We start from the raw sequence: 16200 nt of genomic DNA, 5'->3' as shown, positions 1-16200 counted from the left end.
AAGTAACTACACTATCTGAGATGAAACACTTCAAATCCAGCAGAGGAATTCCCTACAAAGAAAACAGACACCCAGACACCATCAAGCACTATGCTGTACAGAGTTAGCACTTAATAAAGTTCAAAGATGCAGAAGACAGAAATTAGGATGAAAAGGAGGATAATGACAAACATTTATAGAGTGCTTACCATGTTCCAGGTCCTGTGCTAAACACTGCATGAATTACCTCATTTGAAATTCACAACAGTCATGAAAGATAGATCTGATTATTAGCTCCACTTTACAGAAGAGGTAAGTAAAGCACACAGAGGTCAAGTGACTTGCCCAAGACCACACAGTTCAAAACAGGCAGGTCCAGGATCCCAATCCAAGCTCCTGGACTCCAGACTTCGTGGTCTTATCCATTACTTTTTGAGGATGATTCATTCCATGAACCACAGAGATCATTTTTTAAAATTCTCTAATAGATATGGTTTTGTGTGCATGTTTTTGGCAAAACTGTAGAAACAGTGCATGCCAATCACTTACTCCATCTAAATTGTGCAGGTAATTGTCCAAAAATCAGTCTGCAAAACCAAATGAATGAATTATGGTTGTTTTCAGTGGAAGGAAGGAAAAGAAAAGGATGCTATGAGGATGTTTAAGGAAGCCTAACTAGGAAGAGGGCTTAGTTGGGTAAAGTTGTGTGGGCATGGCTGTTAGAAAGTTGGAGCTTGCCAATCACAGAGACGTGTATGAAGGTGCTGGAGGACAGGGACAATGAGTACGAAAAGAATTAAAGGAAGGTCAGTGCAGACAGTGAGGGGGTCTTTAGAAAGATAAACAGGGGCTAGATCAGGTAGATCCTTGCAGACCTGTTAGGAATTCTGGCTTCTGAAGCAATTCAGATGGAAAATAATGGGATTTGGATTGGGACAACAGCAATTGAAATGGAGAGAACTGAGTAAATCCATGGCTTAGGATGGGCAAAGATAATTCCATTTATTGTGAAAAGCACTTGAGAATTAATAAGACTAACACAAACGTCTCATAAAAACAGGCAAAAAACATGATTTAATTTAAAAAGAAATGAAATGGTCAATAAGCAGAAGAAAAATATTAAACTGCACAAATCATCAGAATAATGCAAAAAAGATAATAGGTATTATGTGGTCAAACTGCCATAATTATTTTTATAAGACTTAATGTAGGTAAAGATACACTGAGACTAACACTGTTTAAACATGCTGAAGGGATGCCAATGAGAATAACTTTCTGTTGAGCGATTTGGCAATATGTATCAAAAATCTTAAGACACACACATACATCAACCTAATTCTGGATTCTGAGCTAAAATAATAAGGAAATGCATCAGAGTATTACTTGGAATAGCAACAATAATACAAATAAACATAACTCTATAAACTTTTTAAATATTCAATGATATTAAATAAATTAAGGTAGGTCCACTAATGGGATATAATAAGCCACTCCAAATAATATCTAATATTTGATTTTTAACACTAATTTATAAATAATATCTAATAACATCATAAAATGTCTATAATGCGACATTTGGTGAAGATAATCAGGCTACCAAATACATAATGAGATTACACACAAGTATACACACACTTACAGTCACAGGCCACCACACACCCTTTGTATCTTTTAAGAACAAAGCCCAAAACCTTAAAAATTCCAAAATTATTGAGTAATATTGTAGTACATAGTATTTCCTCTAACCTGTAAGCTAGGCCTCCCTGAGATGTGACTGCTCCATGGTCACGGGGTCATTGTGCACACCAACTTTATAGCATGAGTGATGCACATCAATGTCTTGGCAAGACAAACAAACTGTATTACTTCATGGAATCATCATGATCGAAATCACATATAAACACTAAACCACCTAATGCTGTAAGTCTGCCGTCTGGGCGTGGAAAAAGATCTACATAAATACTACAAAATAGCAATAGCGACAACCTCTTTGAATGATGGGCTTACACCTAATTTTTTTCCTATATACATTTTCTACATTTTTCTACAATGAACGTAGAGTAGTTTTATAACTACATCATTAGAGCTGCACTGGTCACCTCAAAATTCACAGCCCGGTGTTTCTTCATGAGACCCCCTTACTAAGACTCCTAGCTGAATCCTGAGATGTGTACTCATTTAGGAGATAATTTCATGAATAACTTCAAGATACGAATGGAGTTTCCATTTCGAGTTTCAGAAACATTCTCCAGGGAAAGCTCTATCATCCCAGAACTCCTCTTATACTCTGAGAATACAGAGCATAAGAGTTATTTTTTGTGAGGCATATAAAAAATTTCTAAGTATGGAAGGGATAGCTAATGAATACTTGTCCTTCTCCTCAACTAAACGCAAACTGAGGTGGTACATCTGACCCTGACCATTAGTTTGCACTAGGCCAGAGAAACTGTTCCTCCTCTGCACTCCAGTGCACACCTGCTTTTGATGACAGCTATGATAATAGAGAACCACACTCCTGCAGAGAAGTGACTGCACGAGCAATTACTACGAATCAGTTGTCCACTGAGTAAGATGGTTATGCCTCGAGCAGCATTTAGAAAATGGATTACAGCAGATTATGTCTAAAACACCAAAGAGTGGCAATATAAATATTTATTCAAAACTAAATACTTGATAGCTGAAGGACCCCAAGCTAGTATGCAGCTGCTAATAAGTCAAGAAAAGACCAAAATGACAAAAGTATCCCATGAAGTAGAAACATCTAAGAACCCTCCTATTTACTTCCCTTGGAAGGAGGATTGATTCAGTGTGTGTGTCTCATAATCTTTCAAAGTTCAGTTTCACCAGGAAAGGAACCCACCAGAGCCCTCTTTTTGTATATACAACTGAGACAACTGGAAGTAAATGAGACTAAATTCCAAAGTCAAACAAAAGGGAAAGAGAACAAACTAGAACAACTGCCCTCATGGAGGCAAAGGAGGAGAAACACTGAAGGAGACAGTAAACCATGGAAGGTGGAGGCATTACTGAAAGGCAGTAATGAAGCCAGTATGGTTTCTAACTGGTTGATCTTGAAAGGTCTGTAGAAGTGTAAAAAAGGTTATGGGAGAGTAAAAGTTAAAATGCTGGTTGTAACTGCCAGCTCCCAAACGTAATTCTCCAGTCTCAGGTCTTCATAACACATATAGAAGGAAGGAAGGAAAAAAGAGAAAATCCTACTGACATTCAAAATGATTTCTGAGTAGGGTTTCTGCCACCCATTCATTAGCTCATTTAGCAAAGTTCTGGTTCAGTCTGCATGACACTCAACTTAGCTTTATTAAGATGGTGACTATTTGCTCACTTCAATCCCTCACCTCTCTTCTACGTCTCTTAAGATTCAACCAATTTCCTCAACCACTTAAGTCATTATCATTTTCAGTCCCTTTTGCTCTGGATGTTGAATTAAAAACTTACAATAATAAAAATGTGTTTATTTTGTCATTAAAAAATTTAATTACATATGCCAAAATAATATTGACTTATAAATCACTATTAGGTTTTGATTCCTTTATTAATTATTTAAATATTCTGCAAATTGATTTATATAGGATCAATGAATTAAGGCTTTGCTATTAGAATAATAATTTTATATTCCTAAATATATTTCACATCATTCATTCAACAAACATTCATTGGGTATCTGCCATAGGCCAGCTCTGTGCTCAAATTGCATCAAAGCACCTGATAATAAAACCTTACAGTCTTGAGGAGCAAGTTGACTATACAGATAAATTGTCATAGAAGAGAAATATTTAATAAAAAGCAAGGAGAAACACAAAGCAGTAAGTGGCTAAATCTGCTCTGAGAGGGAGTCAGACAATTGGATGTTTAACCAATAACAAGAAAGCTTCCAGACAAAGCTGAACATCTAGTAAATGAAAAATTACTTCTAATTTTTTTAATCTACTTATAGTTATATTGAATATTCTTCAATAATAAGGAAGGTTCAATGGTAAAATAATATAGTACATACATATTTAGGAATCAAAACTTTAAATATAAATTCTAAGAGAAAATTTTAACTATACATGTCTTGAGAGAAAGTAGCACCATAAATGTTTTAAATACAAAAACATGTTTTAATAAAATCCAATGTTTTAAGTATTATTTAGGGTAATGTTCAATTATTTTGATGGGACCTCAATATAAAAATTTAATTTTAAGTATGGACCACATTTTTCCCTAGAGGAAAAAAAAAATCACTTGAAAGACATTTCTATTCAATAAAAAAAATACACATATAATATTGGTTAACTATTGATTAATCAGATCATGAGAGCCAGGCTATTAGGTTTCTTTTGGAATACGCACAAGACCAGGCAAGATTTCTATATCTTCAAGAGTAACTAGTCGAATGCCTTAAGCAGAGACTCAGGTTATTAGGTAACCATCTGTTCATAGTTCCATACCAAACATGACTGAGAAAATAAACTAAAATCAGAACAAACCTTTTACGTGCATGACTTGAGTTGATTGGTTTGGCTGACCTAAAAATATAGGCTCTATTTTGATCAAAATGTTATAAACAGTCCAATGTTGGCCAATCACTACAAACTGAGTAGCAGTAATGGCTTTACTGCTTATAAATCATACAATAATTTTATTCCATTTACATTCATTAAAATCTGACCAAAAAACCCCTAGTGACTTTTAATTTGTATGTAGCATAAGTTAATACCTATTTTGGCACAAGACATTTGTTACAAAAAAAGAAAAAACAGAATTATCCACATTTACAAAAGTGATCAAAGATGAGCAACAATTCTAGTATTAAGAGATCAAGAAACTGCACAAGAGTAACTGGGAAAATTCTGGTTTTTTCTTTTTAATGATTTGTTTTGTTTTTTGTTTTTTTAATATATACTGATTTTTTTTTTCATTATAGCTGGCTTATAGTGTTCTGTCAATTTTCTACCATACACCAAGGTAACCCAGTCACACATACATATATACATTCTTTTTTCTCACACTATCATGCTCCATCGTAAGTGACTAGATATAATTCCCAGTGCTACACAGGATTCTATACTTTAGGAGTGGCAGATAGTAAGCCAAGGAAGATCCAAGTAAAGTTGGTAAAAAGGGGAAGAGTGTCAGATCCCATCCAGGTAGCCCTGGGTAAAGTACTCAGAGAGAAAGAAATACGGTATTCCTCCTTCTCCAAGTGGGAAAATCCCAAACCTTAAATGTTTTCTACAGATGACAGAGAAATGGTGAGGTCTGTGATAGAAAATATATGCGAAGTTATTATGTTCTCCATCACATATCTGATCTCATCATTTCTTCTAAACAGAGAAATGAAGAGAATGCTACTGGTATTTAGCAGATGCTAAAGAATTAAATGGCCAGCCTTGAGTGAAACAAAGCTGAAAGGCAGTCAGAAGAGCCATAGTCTAAGTAATTCAGAAAACATCCAGCCAGGAGGGCAAGGTGGGGTTGGTGCTGGGTCAAAACAATACCTGAAGACAATAATCAGGTTTTCATTGCTATTCTTTCCACACTTACCTCTGGTAGACATATTATTGAGTGCTTAAAACTGAACAAGAAAAATCATACAGACGGTAAGAGGAAAGGCAGGGGCCAGGGTAAATTATAAATTAAGAATTAATTGCAAAGATCACTAATCTTTTAGAGAATTGTGAAATTAAAGGGTGAGATTCCTATCTCTTAAAAGTCAAGTCCCAGGACTGATTTTCATATAAAACCCAATAAATGATTCAAACTTTAAAACTCAGCCGGATTTGAAACCCGAGTACTTGGCCCATTACAGGAGACATCTGCTGTATGCAAAGCACAGCACAGAATGTTTGACTGGACAGCCAGCATTAGAGGAAGTGAAATCCAAGTCTTTATGTACAGAGTGAAAACCAGAGAAGAAATATCCAGACCTAAAGGAAAATTTTACTTGAGCCTGATGCTTTCCAGCTATTCTACGAACTTTTGTGGAAGGTACTCAAGTGGCTACTTTACCCAAACTGATCAACACCTGACATATCAGTGAAATATGATTCCTTTATCTTTTAAATTATTCATTCAAAAATTATTATTGAAAACCTGGCCACTTAGGGGTTGTGAACAGAGGGATGAGCTTAACAAACCAAGTCCCTACTTTGCCAGAGTTTACGTTCTCTAAGTCCCTTTACTGTCCAATAACAGTAACAAAAACAAAAGACATATATGGTGTAAATTATGTGGTTATATATGCTGCAAAGAAAAAGTTTAGTAGATGAGTGGTGTGTGTGTGCTCAAAGAGAGGCATGTACAATTACAGACAGAAAAGTCAGAGGAAGACTCTGATTATGAGGCATTTGAGAAGAGACCTAAAAGGAGCTAGGATGCAACCCATGTAGCTATCTTGAGGGAGAGCATTTCCAACACTGAGAATGAGAAATGCAAAGGCTTTGCCATCACATCTCCCTAACCTGTTGAAGAAACGAGGAAACCTGTGTAGCTGGAGTGAACTGTGGGGAAGGAGACGGGAGGAGTTGAGAGATGAAAAGATCATGCAGGGCCTTGAAAACCATGATGAGGTCTTTGGATCACTCGCCTAGTTATGTGTACTCAGGGCCAGATAGCTACTTACCTAACATGTCACAAAATTCAGCACTTCTTCTAACAGCACTTTTTAATGAAAAATCTTCCCCAGTACTTCTAAGAGACAACTAACATATCTCTTTTATTTCCTTGCAAAAGCTTTTTCTTTTTTCTAAGCAGGGGGGAAAAAAATCAATTAATTGGTATGATGGTGATCCGAGAATGCAACTTCCCAAGAGTCCAATAAATGGCACAGTTGCTAAACTGTGGTTTAAAAAAAACAAGATGTTCCTTTCAGTGCTTCCTGCAAAGCTGTTCAAGACACTGCAAAGAAGTTCTGGATAAGAGGAGGTAGAGAAAAGCAGCTGAAAGATGATGCCCACCAGAAAAATTCCACAGTTGAGATGTCCCTGGAGTGAAGCCAAATGGCTCATAAAACTCGAATATCCCTGTCTTGTCCTCCAGTGCCCCAGAGACAACAGTGAGAAAACACCCAAAAAGTGTATTCCCCTAGGTTAGCTTTGTTATATGAACACACACAAAATCCCGTGTTTTTCACTGATGTTTATTTATGTGGCTTAAGAAAAAAGGTTAAATATTTTACACATAAGAAATTCAACAGGAGGAACTATAAATGAAAATACTGGTTTAAGTTCTTTCTATACATATATTCACAGTACAGTGAGAGTAACTATACATTTCAGATTGCCTGGGCATATCACTCCAGTGAAAGTATCAATCACTCCCCCTTTCAACCTCAGTCATTTCCTGTATTGGACAATAAATTATATGGTCAGCTTATCTATGGCTCATCTTCAAAAGTGGCCAAGTAATTAAGTCTTGGCATATTCAACTTTAATTAGGATTATTTTGTTTTGCAGAAGATTTTAATTAGACCTGTTTTAAAGGAAAAGAAGTGGAAAATAGAATAAGGCCAAAAGTCAAGAACACCAAACTGCAGAATAAGGAAGAGTATAGATATTTGAAAGAAAATCTGTCCAAACTTTATCATTTTAAAAGGAGTGACTAAAATATTCTTTTTAAACCAAGTACAGATTTCTTTAGCATCAGGATAACTACAGAACATTTAAAATTGACAAAAAAAAAAATAATAAATAAAATAAAATAAGGGGAGTTCCCGTCGTGGCGCAGTGGTTAACGAATCCGACTTGGAACCATGAGGTTGCGGGTTCGATCCCTGCCCTTGCTCAGTGGGTTAACGATCCGGCGTTGCCGTGAGCTGTGGTGTAGGTTGCAGACGCGGCTCGGATCCCGCGTTGCTGTGGCTCTGGCGTAGGCTGGTGGCTACAGCTCCGATTCGACCCCTAGCCTGGGAACCTCCATATGCCGCGGGAGCGGCCCAAGAAATACCAACAACAACAACAACAACAACAACAAATAAATAAATAAATAAATAAATAAATAAATAAATAAATAAAATAAAATTGTTAATAACCATTTATAGAATCTCTTTTTTTTTTTTCTTTTTTGGTCTTTTTAGGGCCACACTCGTGGCATATGGAGGTTTCCAGACTAGGACTCGAATCGGAGCTGCAGCTGCCAGCCTACACCACAGCCACTGCAATGCAGAATCCAAGCTTTGTCTGAGACCTATACCACAGCTCACCACAATGCCAGATCCTTAACCCACTGAGCGAGGCCAGGGATCAAACCTCCATCCTCATGGATCCTAGTTGGTTTCGTTAATCCCTGAGCCACGAAGGTAATTCCTAGAATGCCTCTTATGTAGAGTTAGTTATTGTGTTAGGTGTCCAGGATACAAAGATAAATCAGCAAGAGGAGGCATTCTCCTAAACAAATAAATTACAAATTGTAATGCAGTATCATAATTGCTATGATAGGGGTAAATACAGGGCAACAATTAAAGCACTGAGAAGGGAGTGAGCATGGAGACCAGGAAATGGCTCACCAAGGCCCTGCAGGAAAAATAATGATTGAGCAGTATCTTAAAAATCGAAGGGTTACAGCAGGTGAAGAACAGAGGGGAAAGGAGATTTTCTAAACAAACAAAATCACATGTGCAAATGTTAAAGGCACCAAAAATTTTTGTGAATAGCACAAGTCATTTAGAATGGCTGAAGCAAGCAAAAAGTGACAACAGATGTAGCTGGATTCAGGGATCAGATGGTGAAAGTAAACATAATTGTAAATGACTTGAACTTTCTTAAGATATAAGGAGCCCTGGAATAATTTTGAGGGGACAGGCAAAATATGTGCACATATTTTAGAAGGGCCATTTTGACAACAGTGAGGAGGATGAATTTGAAGATGACCAAACTAGAAGTAGTAAGATCACTTAAGAGGCCACTGGAGTAATTTAGTTTGAGAAGAAAAAACTGTTTAGGGCCTTAAATAAGAAAAGAAAGTAGCTGCAGTAGACTGCAGACAGTTTCAATTAAGAGGCTTGGGCTGGAGGTACAGATTTGAAAATCGGCAATGATTTAAGTGGTAGCTGAACTATGGGAGATACAATCTGCCAAGGGAAAGGGAAAGAGAAGGGAAGAAAATCCAGGAGCAAATTCTGCAGGACTTGGGTATTTAGAGGGAGGCAAAGGTGGATAAACTCTTGAAAGAGATGAAGGAAGAATCATGATAAAGATGGATGAGAACCCAAGAGACAAGGGTATCAGCTTCAAAATGGGAGTGGAATACAGTAAGGGGAATAAGAGTGTCCACTCGATCTGGCAATCAAGTCTCTGGTTAACATTTGCCAAAGTTATTTCCATAGAGTGGTGGATGGAAGCCAACTTTCAGAGGGTTAAGGAGTTAACTGGAGGTGAGAAAGTAAAGATATAGCAAGCATAAACTACTTTTTTCCCCAAGAAGGTTGGCCATGGAGAAAAGGAGAGGAATAATGCAGAGGACATGATTTTGTTACTTTTAAGTTGAGAGACATAAATTTATTTATATATTGATTTATTTTCAAATGTGATGGAGAAAGTGATGATTCAGAAAACAGAAGAATCCAAAGAGTAAGTTCCTTAAGGATGCGAGAGGACAGATAGAAGCCCAGCCTTGGTCGAGACTAATACTTCCACAGAGACAGAGAAAAGGAGGAGCATGGCTGGGAATACAGGTAAATTTGGGGGTTAGAAATCAACATTCCCATTTGTAGCCCCTATCTTCTCTGTGAAATCATTACTGAAAGTGATAAGCAAAGCATCTTGGAGTGTTAAAAGTTTAACCTCACTATTGTGGCGATCACTGGAAGTTACTAACTAATGTAATGCTGAAGACTGGATAGACTGTGACACTAATCCACACAGACAGGCGATTATCTCCAAGCTCTTCAGCAATGTGGGGGATAGGGGCATAAAGACAAAGAATAAATTTGACCAGGCTTAGAGCTTCAATGGGTGGCAAAGTTAATCCAAGTGGAATGAAGTAATAGATCAGAAAGTTAAAGGTAAATGTACTGGTTTGTCAATGTGATGCCTCTCAGCTGCAAATTCAACCTTCTTGCCCGCTCTGTAAAAATAATTCTGGACCCTTTAAGTAGTATTCATTTGCTGGCTGGCACCATGGGAAGCTTTGTCAGGAGAGGTGCTGCAGAAGGAAAAGGTAGGCTGGAGCAGGCTCTTGCAGTGCAAGGCAGCCACATTCCCCCAGTCCACACCCCTACTTCCACCTTGAACAGTTGGTAGCAGAGTGCCTCCTGTGAGACACCTCCCTGAGGACAGCTTTTTCTCTCCCAGCATGTTCCAGAGAGCAGTCAGACTTCCAGCATGTTCAACAGCATAACACTCCAGCAACTTTCCTGTGATTCAGAAAGCCACATCTGTGCCCTCCTCAAGGAAGTCCAATCTTAGCCCTGGGCAGGGCCCTCTTCCCTGGATGTTCCTTAGCACCTGCTCCTTACAGCTTCTATCCCTATAATCAGTCATGCTCTTAACTTACTAGTCAATCCCTCATTTCTCTAAATTCCTGTTATAGTTAATACTTTTTTTTTGATAGTAAGTGTTCCCTGTGCAAACTCCTGTGTGATTTCTCTCTTCTGGATGGGCCCAGACTGATACAATGGTCAGAAAAGATAATAAAATCAGGAAGAAACAGGTAGCTAGAAAACAAAACAAAACAAAACAGAAGCCAAAGGTCTAAAGGTCTCTTTGAGTTTAATGACTGGTTATAGGAGTGAGAGAGAGTTGAAAGGGTAGGAGCCTGTGGCAGAATTTTAGGTACAGGGAAGAACTGCTCTCTCCTTTCCTTCTCCCCAACATCCTTCACGCCTCATTCATAAAGTAGGAAATTCCACCAATATTTCTGCCCTCTTGAGAAAGTACTACGGGAGAAGCTCTGGTTATTTTGTCCACCTTGCAGGAAAGAAAAAAGAGAAAAGATAAAAGATGGCATGCTGATAGGTCAGGTGGTGTTGGCCCACAGCTCTCACGTGGGGTGGGCACACCATGTCACTGCTCACATGAGACTCTCACTATAGAGGCCCCTCGACGTGAATAAGCCAAAACATGCTGAGTTGCTTCTGGGTGTACATCTCACTCCCCACCACCGTGGGCTCTGAGGTCTATTGCTGGAGAAGGACTAACAGGGGTCTCCCACTTCAGCAGCAAGACCCAGCCATGTCTTCCAATCTAGATTTATCAGCAGCAAAGTGGAGACTAAATTTCAATTTTTTTAAGCTTTTCTTCTAATTTTCCAACAGATTTAAAACCTTAAAGCGGGTAGAAGGGGATAATCAGTATTCTCAAAATCCTAGATTTTGAGTTTGAAATTTCTGAAGAATCTCTTTGTAGAATATTTTTCCACAATGACAAGGACCAGAAAAAGTCATGGAAGTGTGATGCTAGTGTTGAATGAATAGAGAAACACTGGAATCAAAGATTTCCAAAAAACAAGGAGTTCCCATCATGGCTCAGCAGAAACGAATCTGACCAGCATCCATGAGGACGCAGGTTTGATTCCTGGCCGCGCTCAGCGGGCTAAGGATCTGGCATTGCCGTGACTGTGGTATAGGTCACAGACGCAGCTCGGATCTGGCATTGCTATGGCTGTGGTATAGACCAGAGGCTATAGCTCCAATTGACCCCTAGCCTATGAATCTCCATATGCCGTGGGTGTGGCCCTAAAAAGAAAAAAAAAAAGACAAAAAAAAAAAAAAAAGCCGCTGCTGAAGTCACCCAAGTTGAAGGTGAATTTAGGATGAAGAGAAAAATGTAAGCCATGTTCTAACTACCTTGATGAATGCAAGGAGTCAACAGGATTTGATGGTGACAGTGAATAGAAGGGAAAAGGGTAGCAGAGCTAGTAATACCTGGCCCTTAAAGGAGACTTTTATAGGAAGGTGAACAAATAATGTCTGGAAGCCACAAAGGGAGAAGTAGGCCATGCCTGATCCAGGACCTTAGGTTCTTTGAGTTTGGGCCAAATAAATATCCTTCAGTGAAGGGAGCTCCAGGATAAACAATAATCTCAAGGAGAAAGCTGGGTTTTACTCAGGGCAACACATAAAATGTTTTTGAGAAGACAGTACAAATATACAACCACCACTGATCTAGAGAGCTTAATGGAAAGGGAGGTTCAAAGAGTGGAGAGCAAAGAATAAAAGCCAAAAAGTCCGGGAACAAGTTGTCTCATCCCATGCCATCAGGACCGACTGTTGGTTTTCCAGTAAGTTGGCTACAATGGGAAATGATAAAAAAAAAATGATTCATACATACCATAAACACTTTATATAACTTAAAACATAAATGTACACACATGTGCCAATCTTTTGATGTAAGGCCAAGGCCTGTTCTCTGCATATGGATCTGCTGACTGTAGTTATGTGTCTTCTGTCTTACATAAACCACATCCTTCATCTATGATTTCCAGTTTTGCTTTCTTTAAAGTAGAGGGGAAACCTGAAGACACTTGGGAAATATTCTGAATGCAGAGCCCATCTAGATCTTTATAATGCCCCCCACATCCTTTGAACCTTGTTCTACCCACACCTAGGCAAAGCTTTGCAGCAAACATTTATCAAATCATTTCCAAGCTGAGTTTTTATAGGAACAAAATTCAAAGTCTTTTCTTAGTCGGTCAATTTATTTGCTCTTCATTTAAACTACATAATTAAAATAATAAGTACAACTGGCTAATCAGGTTTGGGGACAACCACAACACCATGGGCCATTGGGAAAAAGTTTAACAGGTGGGAACAGGAGTGCATGGACAACGTAAAGAGAAGCTAAAGGAGACATCTGTGTGCTCAGGGGGCCAATCCCTGTGTTTAAGGAGAGAATGCAATTATCGGTTAATTCACCAAGTCAGATATAAGGAGGCCAATACTACAGAGATGATGAGACTGGTTGCATTTTGAGGTACAGGCAAGGACAGCAGGGATGTGAAATATTATTAAATGGCTTCAAGGCTCCAAATGAAGATCTGGCAGAGAGATTTTTTTTCTTCCCTCTGCATTTTTTCACCTTTCCTCAGTTCCTTAACACCTATGGCTTTCCCTATCTTAGAGAAGAGAAAATTGGACTTTAAGGAACAAGTGTAAGAATAGTTAAGAGGTCTAGAAAAGGGGTCTGAAGCTCTAGAGCCACTTCTGGTCCCCAAGCTAGTTCTGTTTAACTCATTTTTCTTTTAGTACTAACAATCCTAAATTCCTAATTTTTACCTGCTCTCCTCTTTCAGTACTTACATCTTTTCTGTATCTGAGTTTTTCTGCCAGGTAACTAGGAAACAAAATTCATACTCATTTCTAGCTCTGTGTCTCTCATTGTCTTTCTTACTACCAGTTTTTCAGGGAGGTCACTCATAGAAGCCACACAGAAAGGGAAGCGTAACAAAGCTAACAAAGTTAAAAGTATACCTATTTTCAAAAAATGATCAAAGTAACAATGCTAACTGTCACAAGGAGAGGCCTACCCTGTCCTAACATCCTCACTAATTCTCTTTTTATATTTTCCAATTCTCTTTTTATATTTTCGTGTCCCTACGGAATGGATGGAATCCAGTACAATTCCTCCAAGCTCCTCAGTGAAGAGCCCCCAGATTGAGAAGTCTCTCCCCCACTGCTCTCCATCATAGAGTCAATACATACTATAAGACGAAAAATACTGAGTGCTACTATAGCCACTGAGAAATTAACCATTTACTGAGCCCTTACTGTGGTTAATCAATATGTTAAGTGCCCCATGGGTTTCAGACAACATCCTGTTTAATCTTCACTGCAGTGATATTATTATTATAATTATTACTACTATGCCCGTTTCCACAGAGACATTAACAAGACTACAAAGATTAAGCATGATACTCAGGTCATGCAGCAAGTAAACAGTGGAGCCAGGATTTGGATCTAGATAACCAGACCTCAAAGCCTGGGCTCTTCACTACTACACCCCTTCCCAGAACATCCAGGTTCAAGTGGAATTCATTTAAAAATGAAAAGAATTACCTTTCAATACATTCGGTATCAATGATTCCCTTTCCCCATCAATTACTCCCATCTGTGCACCGTAGGCAAAACTGACTTAGAGCAGTCACCTAATTGTTCTAAAGTGACGTTATCTGATTAAGACAACAGTGATGCAAGTAGCTGATTCAAATATACTCTATATGCTTTCTGGTTTAAGCAACCGTATTTGGAATGGGGTGTTAAAGTCAACGTGCCCATCTATCATGAAAGCAATTCCCCCTGAGTACTTCTCGCTACCTTCCTCTTGAGCAAACACACAACCTTCTGTGACAAAGTAGGGGGTCAGGGAAAGAGAGGCAGGGTCGGAAAGATGGGGAAGCCACGTAGTTACTGGTTGGAAAGTTATGTAACTCAAACTTACTTTTTTGGTACACTTCTTGACAGTGTTGATTAATTCTTGTATTACCAGATCTACACTCTTCAGGGAAGGCCCTTTCAGCTTTACAATTTGTTTTTTGACTATTGCTTCAAATGCCATGTCTGGAGTAAACAACCCTGTCCTAAGTATAAGAAAAAAAGCAGCATGTTAGATATTTTAAATTGAATGATATTCAATACTCTTTTGACAAATGTTTTAACTAGCATGCTACTTAAAGTAAGCATATAATACCCTATTTACTTTTTTTTTCTTTTTATGGCCGCACCTGTGGCACACGGACATTCCCAGGCTAGGTGTCGAATCAGAGCTGCAGCTGCCGGCTCACACCACAGCAACACAGGATCCAAGCCATGCCTGCAAGCTATACCCCAGCTTGAGGCAACATGGAATCCTTAACCCACTGTGTGAGGCCAGGGATCAAACCCACATCCTCATAGATATGAGTCAGATTCTTAACCCAATGAGCTACAGTGGGAACTCCACAAATACACTTGTTTAAAAGTTACAAAGTTTTTTTTTTTATCATATCCACAGTATAATTTGTAATATTATCTTTAATACATTTACAGACAATTACCATTACCTAAAACCAATTCCTAAAATGCTTTCAAGTCCAGATTGTAACGTCTAACTAGTATTTGTCATTTGTCTCAGCTCAGTGTTCCACAGCAATAAAAAGGAATGCTACAATAGAAATGGTATCCTATCTTTACATTTCCATTTTTAAAGTATTCCAAAAGCAATCCTCTCTTGACTTTTCTGAGGTAGGAAATGATTCTCACTTTTTGAACACTGACATAGCAGTCTTCCTGGACTAAACAATCTGTTCTTTCCAGGAGAGCTATACTATAGTGAGCTCAGTGGTTCCCAGTTTGAGCCCTAGTGTTCTGGAGGAAAAATAGGGCATTTGACTAGAACCAGCTTGGGAGCCAGAATGCCTAAACTGTGAATTTATAATAATAACAAATGATAACAAAAATCAAGCATCTTTTCATTTTGCTGGAATTAATTCAAACTGGTATCATAACGATGCTTTCCTGCTGCTGTGCATGAGCTCAGGAAAGCAGGTTTATATGTGCGTATGTGTTTCATAAAGAGTGAAAAGTGACTACTCACATTTAAACAAAAGGTCAATGGAGAAACAGCTGTAATAAGAGGGACCCTGACGCCTGATGTGTGCCATGCCCATTTTTGTTATCATTTGTTATTATTATAAATTCACAAAGTCATGCAGGCTCCAGGTACTGGTAGTTGATTCTCCCCCTTCTAGACCCTCCTCACTCCCCCTCATCTGATTACCTTCTCCTCCTTCAACATTCAATTTCATGGTACCTCTTTGGGGAAAGAAGTTTAGTCAGGCATTAAAAAATTTCCCCTGTCTTCCTTTGTAGTTATTTTCTTCTTTCCTTTCATGCAGGCTATGTTTCAGCCAAACCAGGCCATTTGCCTTTCCACAAACATATTCAGCCTCATATTTTGTGTCTCCTTCATCTATGATATTCATTTCACCTTTTCCCACAATTTCAGTCTGTCCAAATTCCACCTGTGCTTCAAAGACTGGATCAAAAGCAACCACTTCCTATAGCTTGCCTTCTTCAGTGCTGCCACTGACAAGGTCTTCCTTCCCCAAACCCCAACATCCTATTTTGCACTGCAGTGGTCTGAGCACATATTTTAAACCTATTACTACAGTGGTAGGAAGAGTCATTATTGTACTTATCTTTGCTTTCCCCACAAGGAGGGATCCTTTGCTCATCACTGGCACTCAGTGTTAGCAAAACAAAGAAGGACCACCAGGTCCTCTGTGAGTGAGTAAAGATGGTTTCTA

General features: G+C 38.5%; 1 protein-coding gene across 29 annotated transcripts in view; it reads right to left on the bottom strand.

Moving 5' to 3' along the window:
* The window catches only part of DNM3 (dynamin 3), a 542852-nt gene that overhangs the window by 353112 nt on the left and 173540 nt on the right, over positions 1-16200 (bottom strand). For all 29 annotated transcript variants that reach the window (XR_014816234.1, XR_014816231.1, XR_014816226.1 and 26 more), the window contains exon 10: positions 14355-14493. Coding sequence is in view for 18 of the 29 variants with exons in the window: in XM_021063644.2 (XP_020919303.1) it covers positions 14355-14493 (139 nt within the window). In the remaining 11 variants the exon portion in view is untranslated. The remainder of the gene's footprint in view (positions 1-14354; positions 14494-16200) is intronic.

This window comes from Sus scrofa, chromosome 9 (genome assembly GCF_054392235.1).
Source record: "Sus scrofa isolate SSC_HxYL_T2T_F1_AM1 chromosome 9, Sscrofa_HxYL_maternal_Yorkshire_Landrace_v2.0, whole genome shotgun sequence".
NCBI classification, from domain to species: domain Eukaryota; kingdom Metazoa; phylum Chordata; class Mammalia; order Artiodactyla; family Suidae; genus Sus; species Sus scrofa.
Note: the sequence above shows the minus strand (reverse complement) of the source record. Positions and strands in the feature narration are given on the sequence as shown.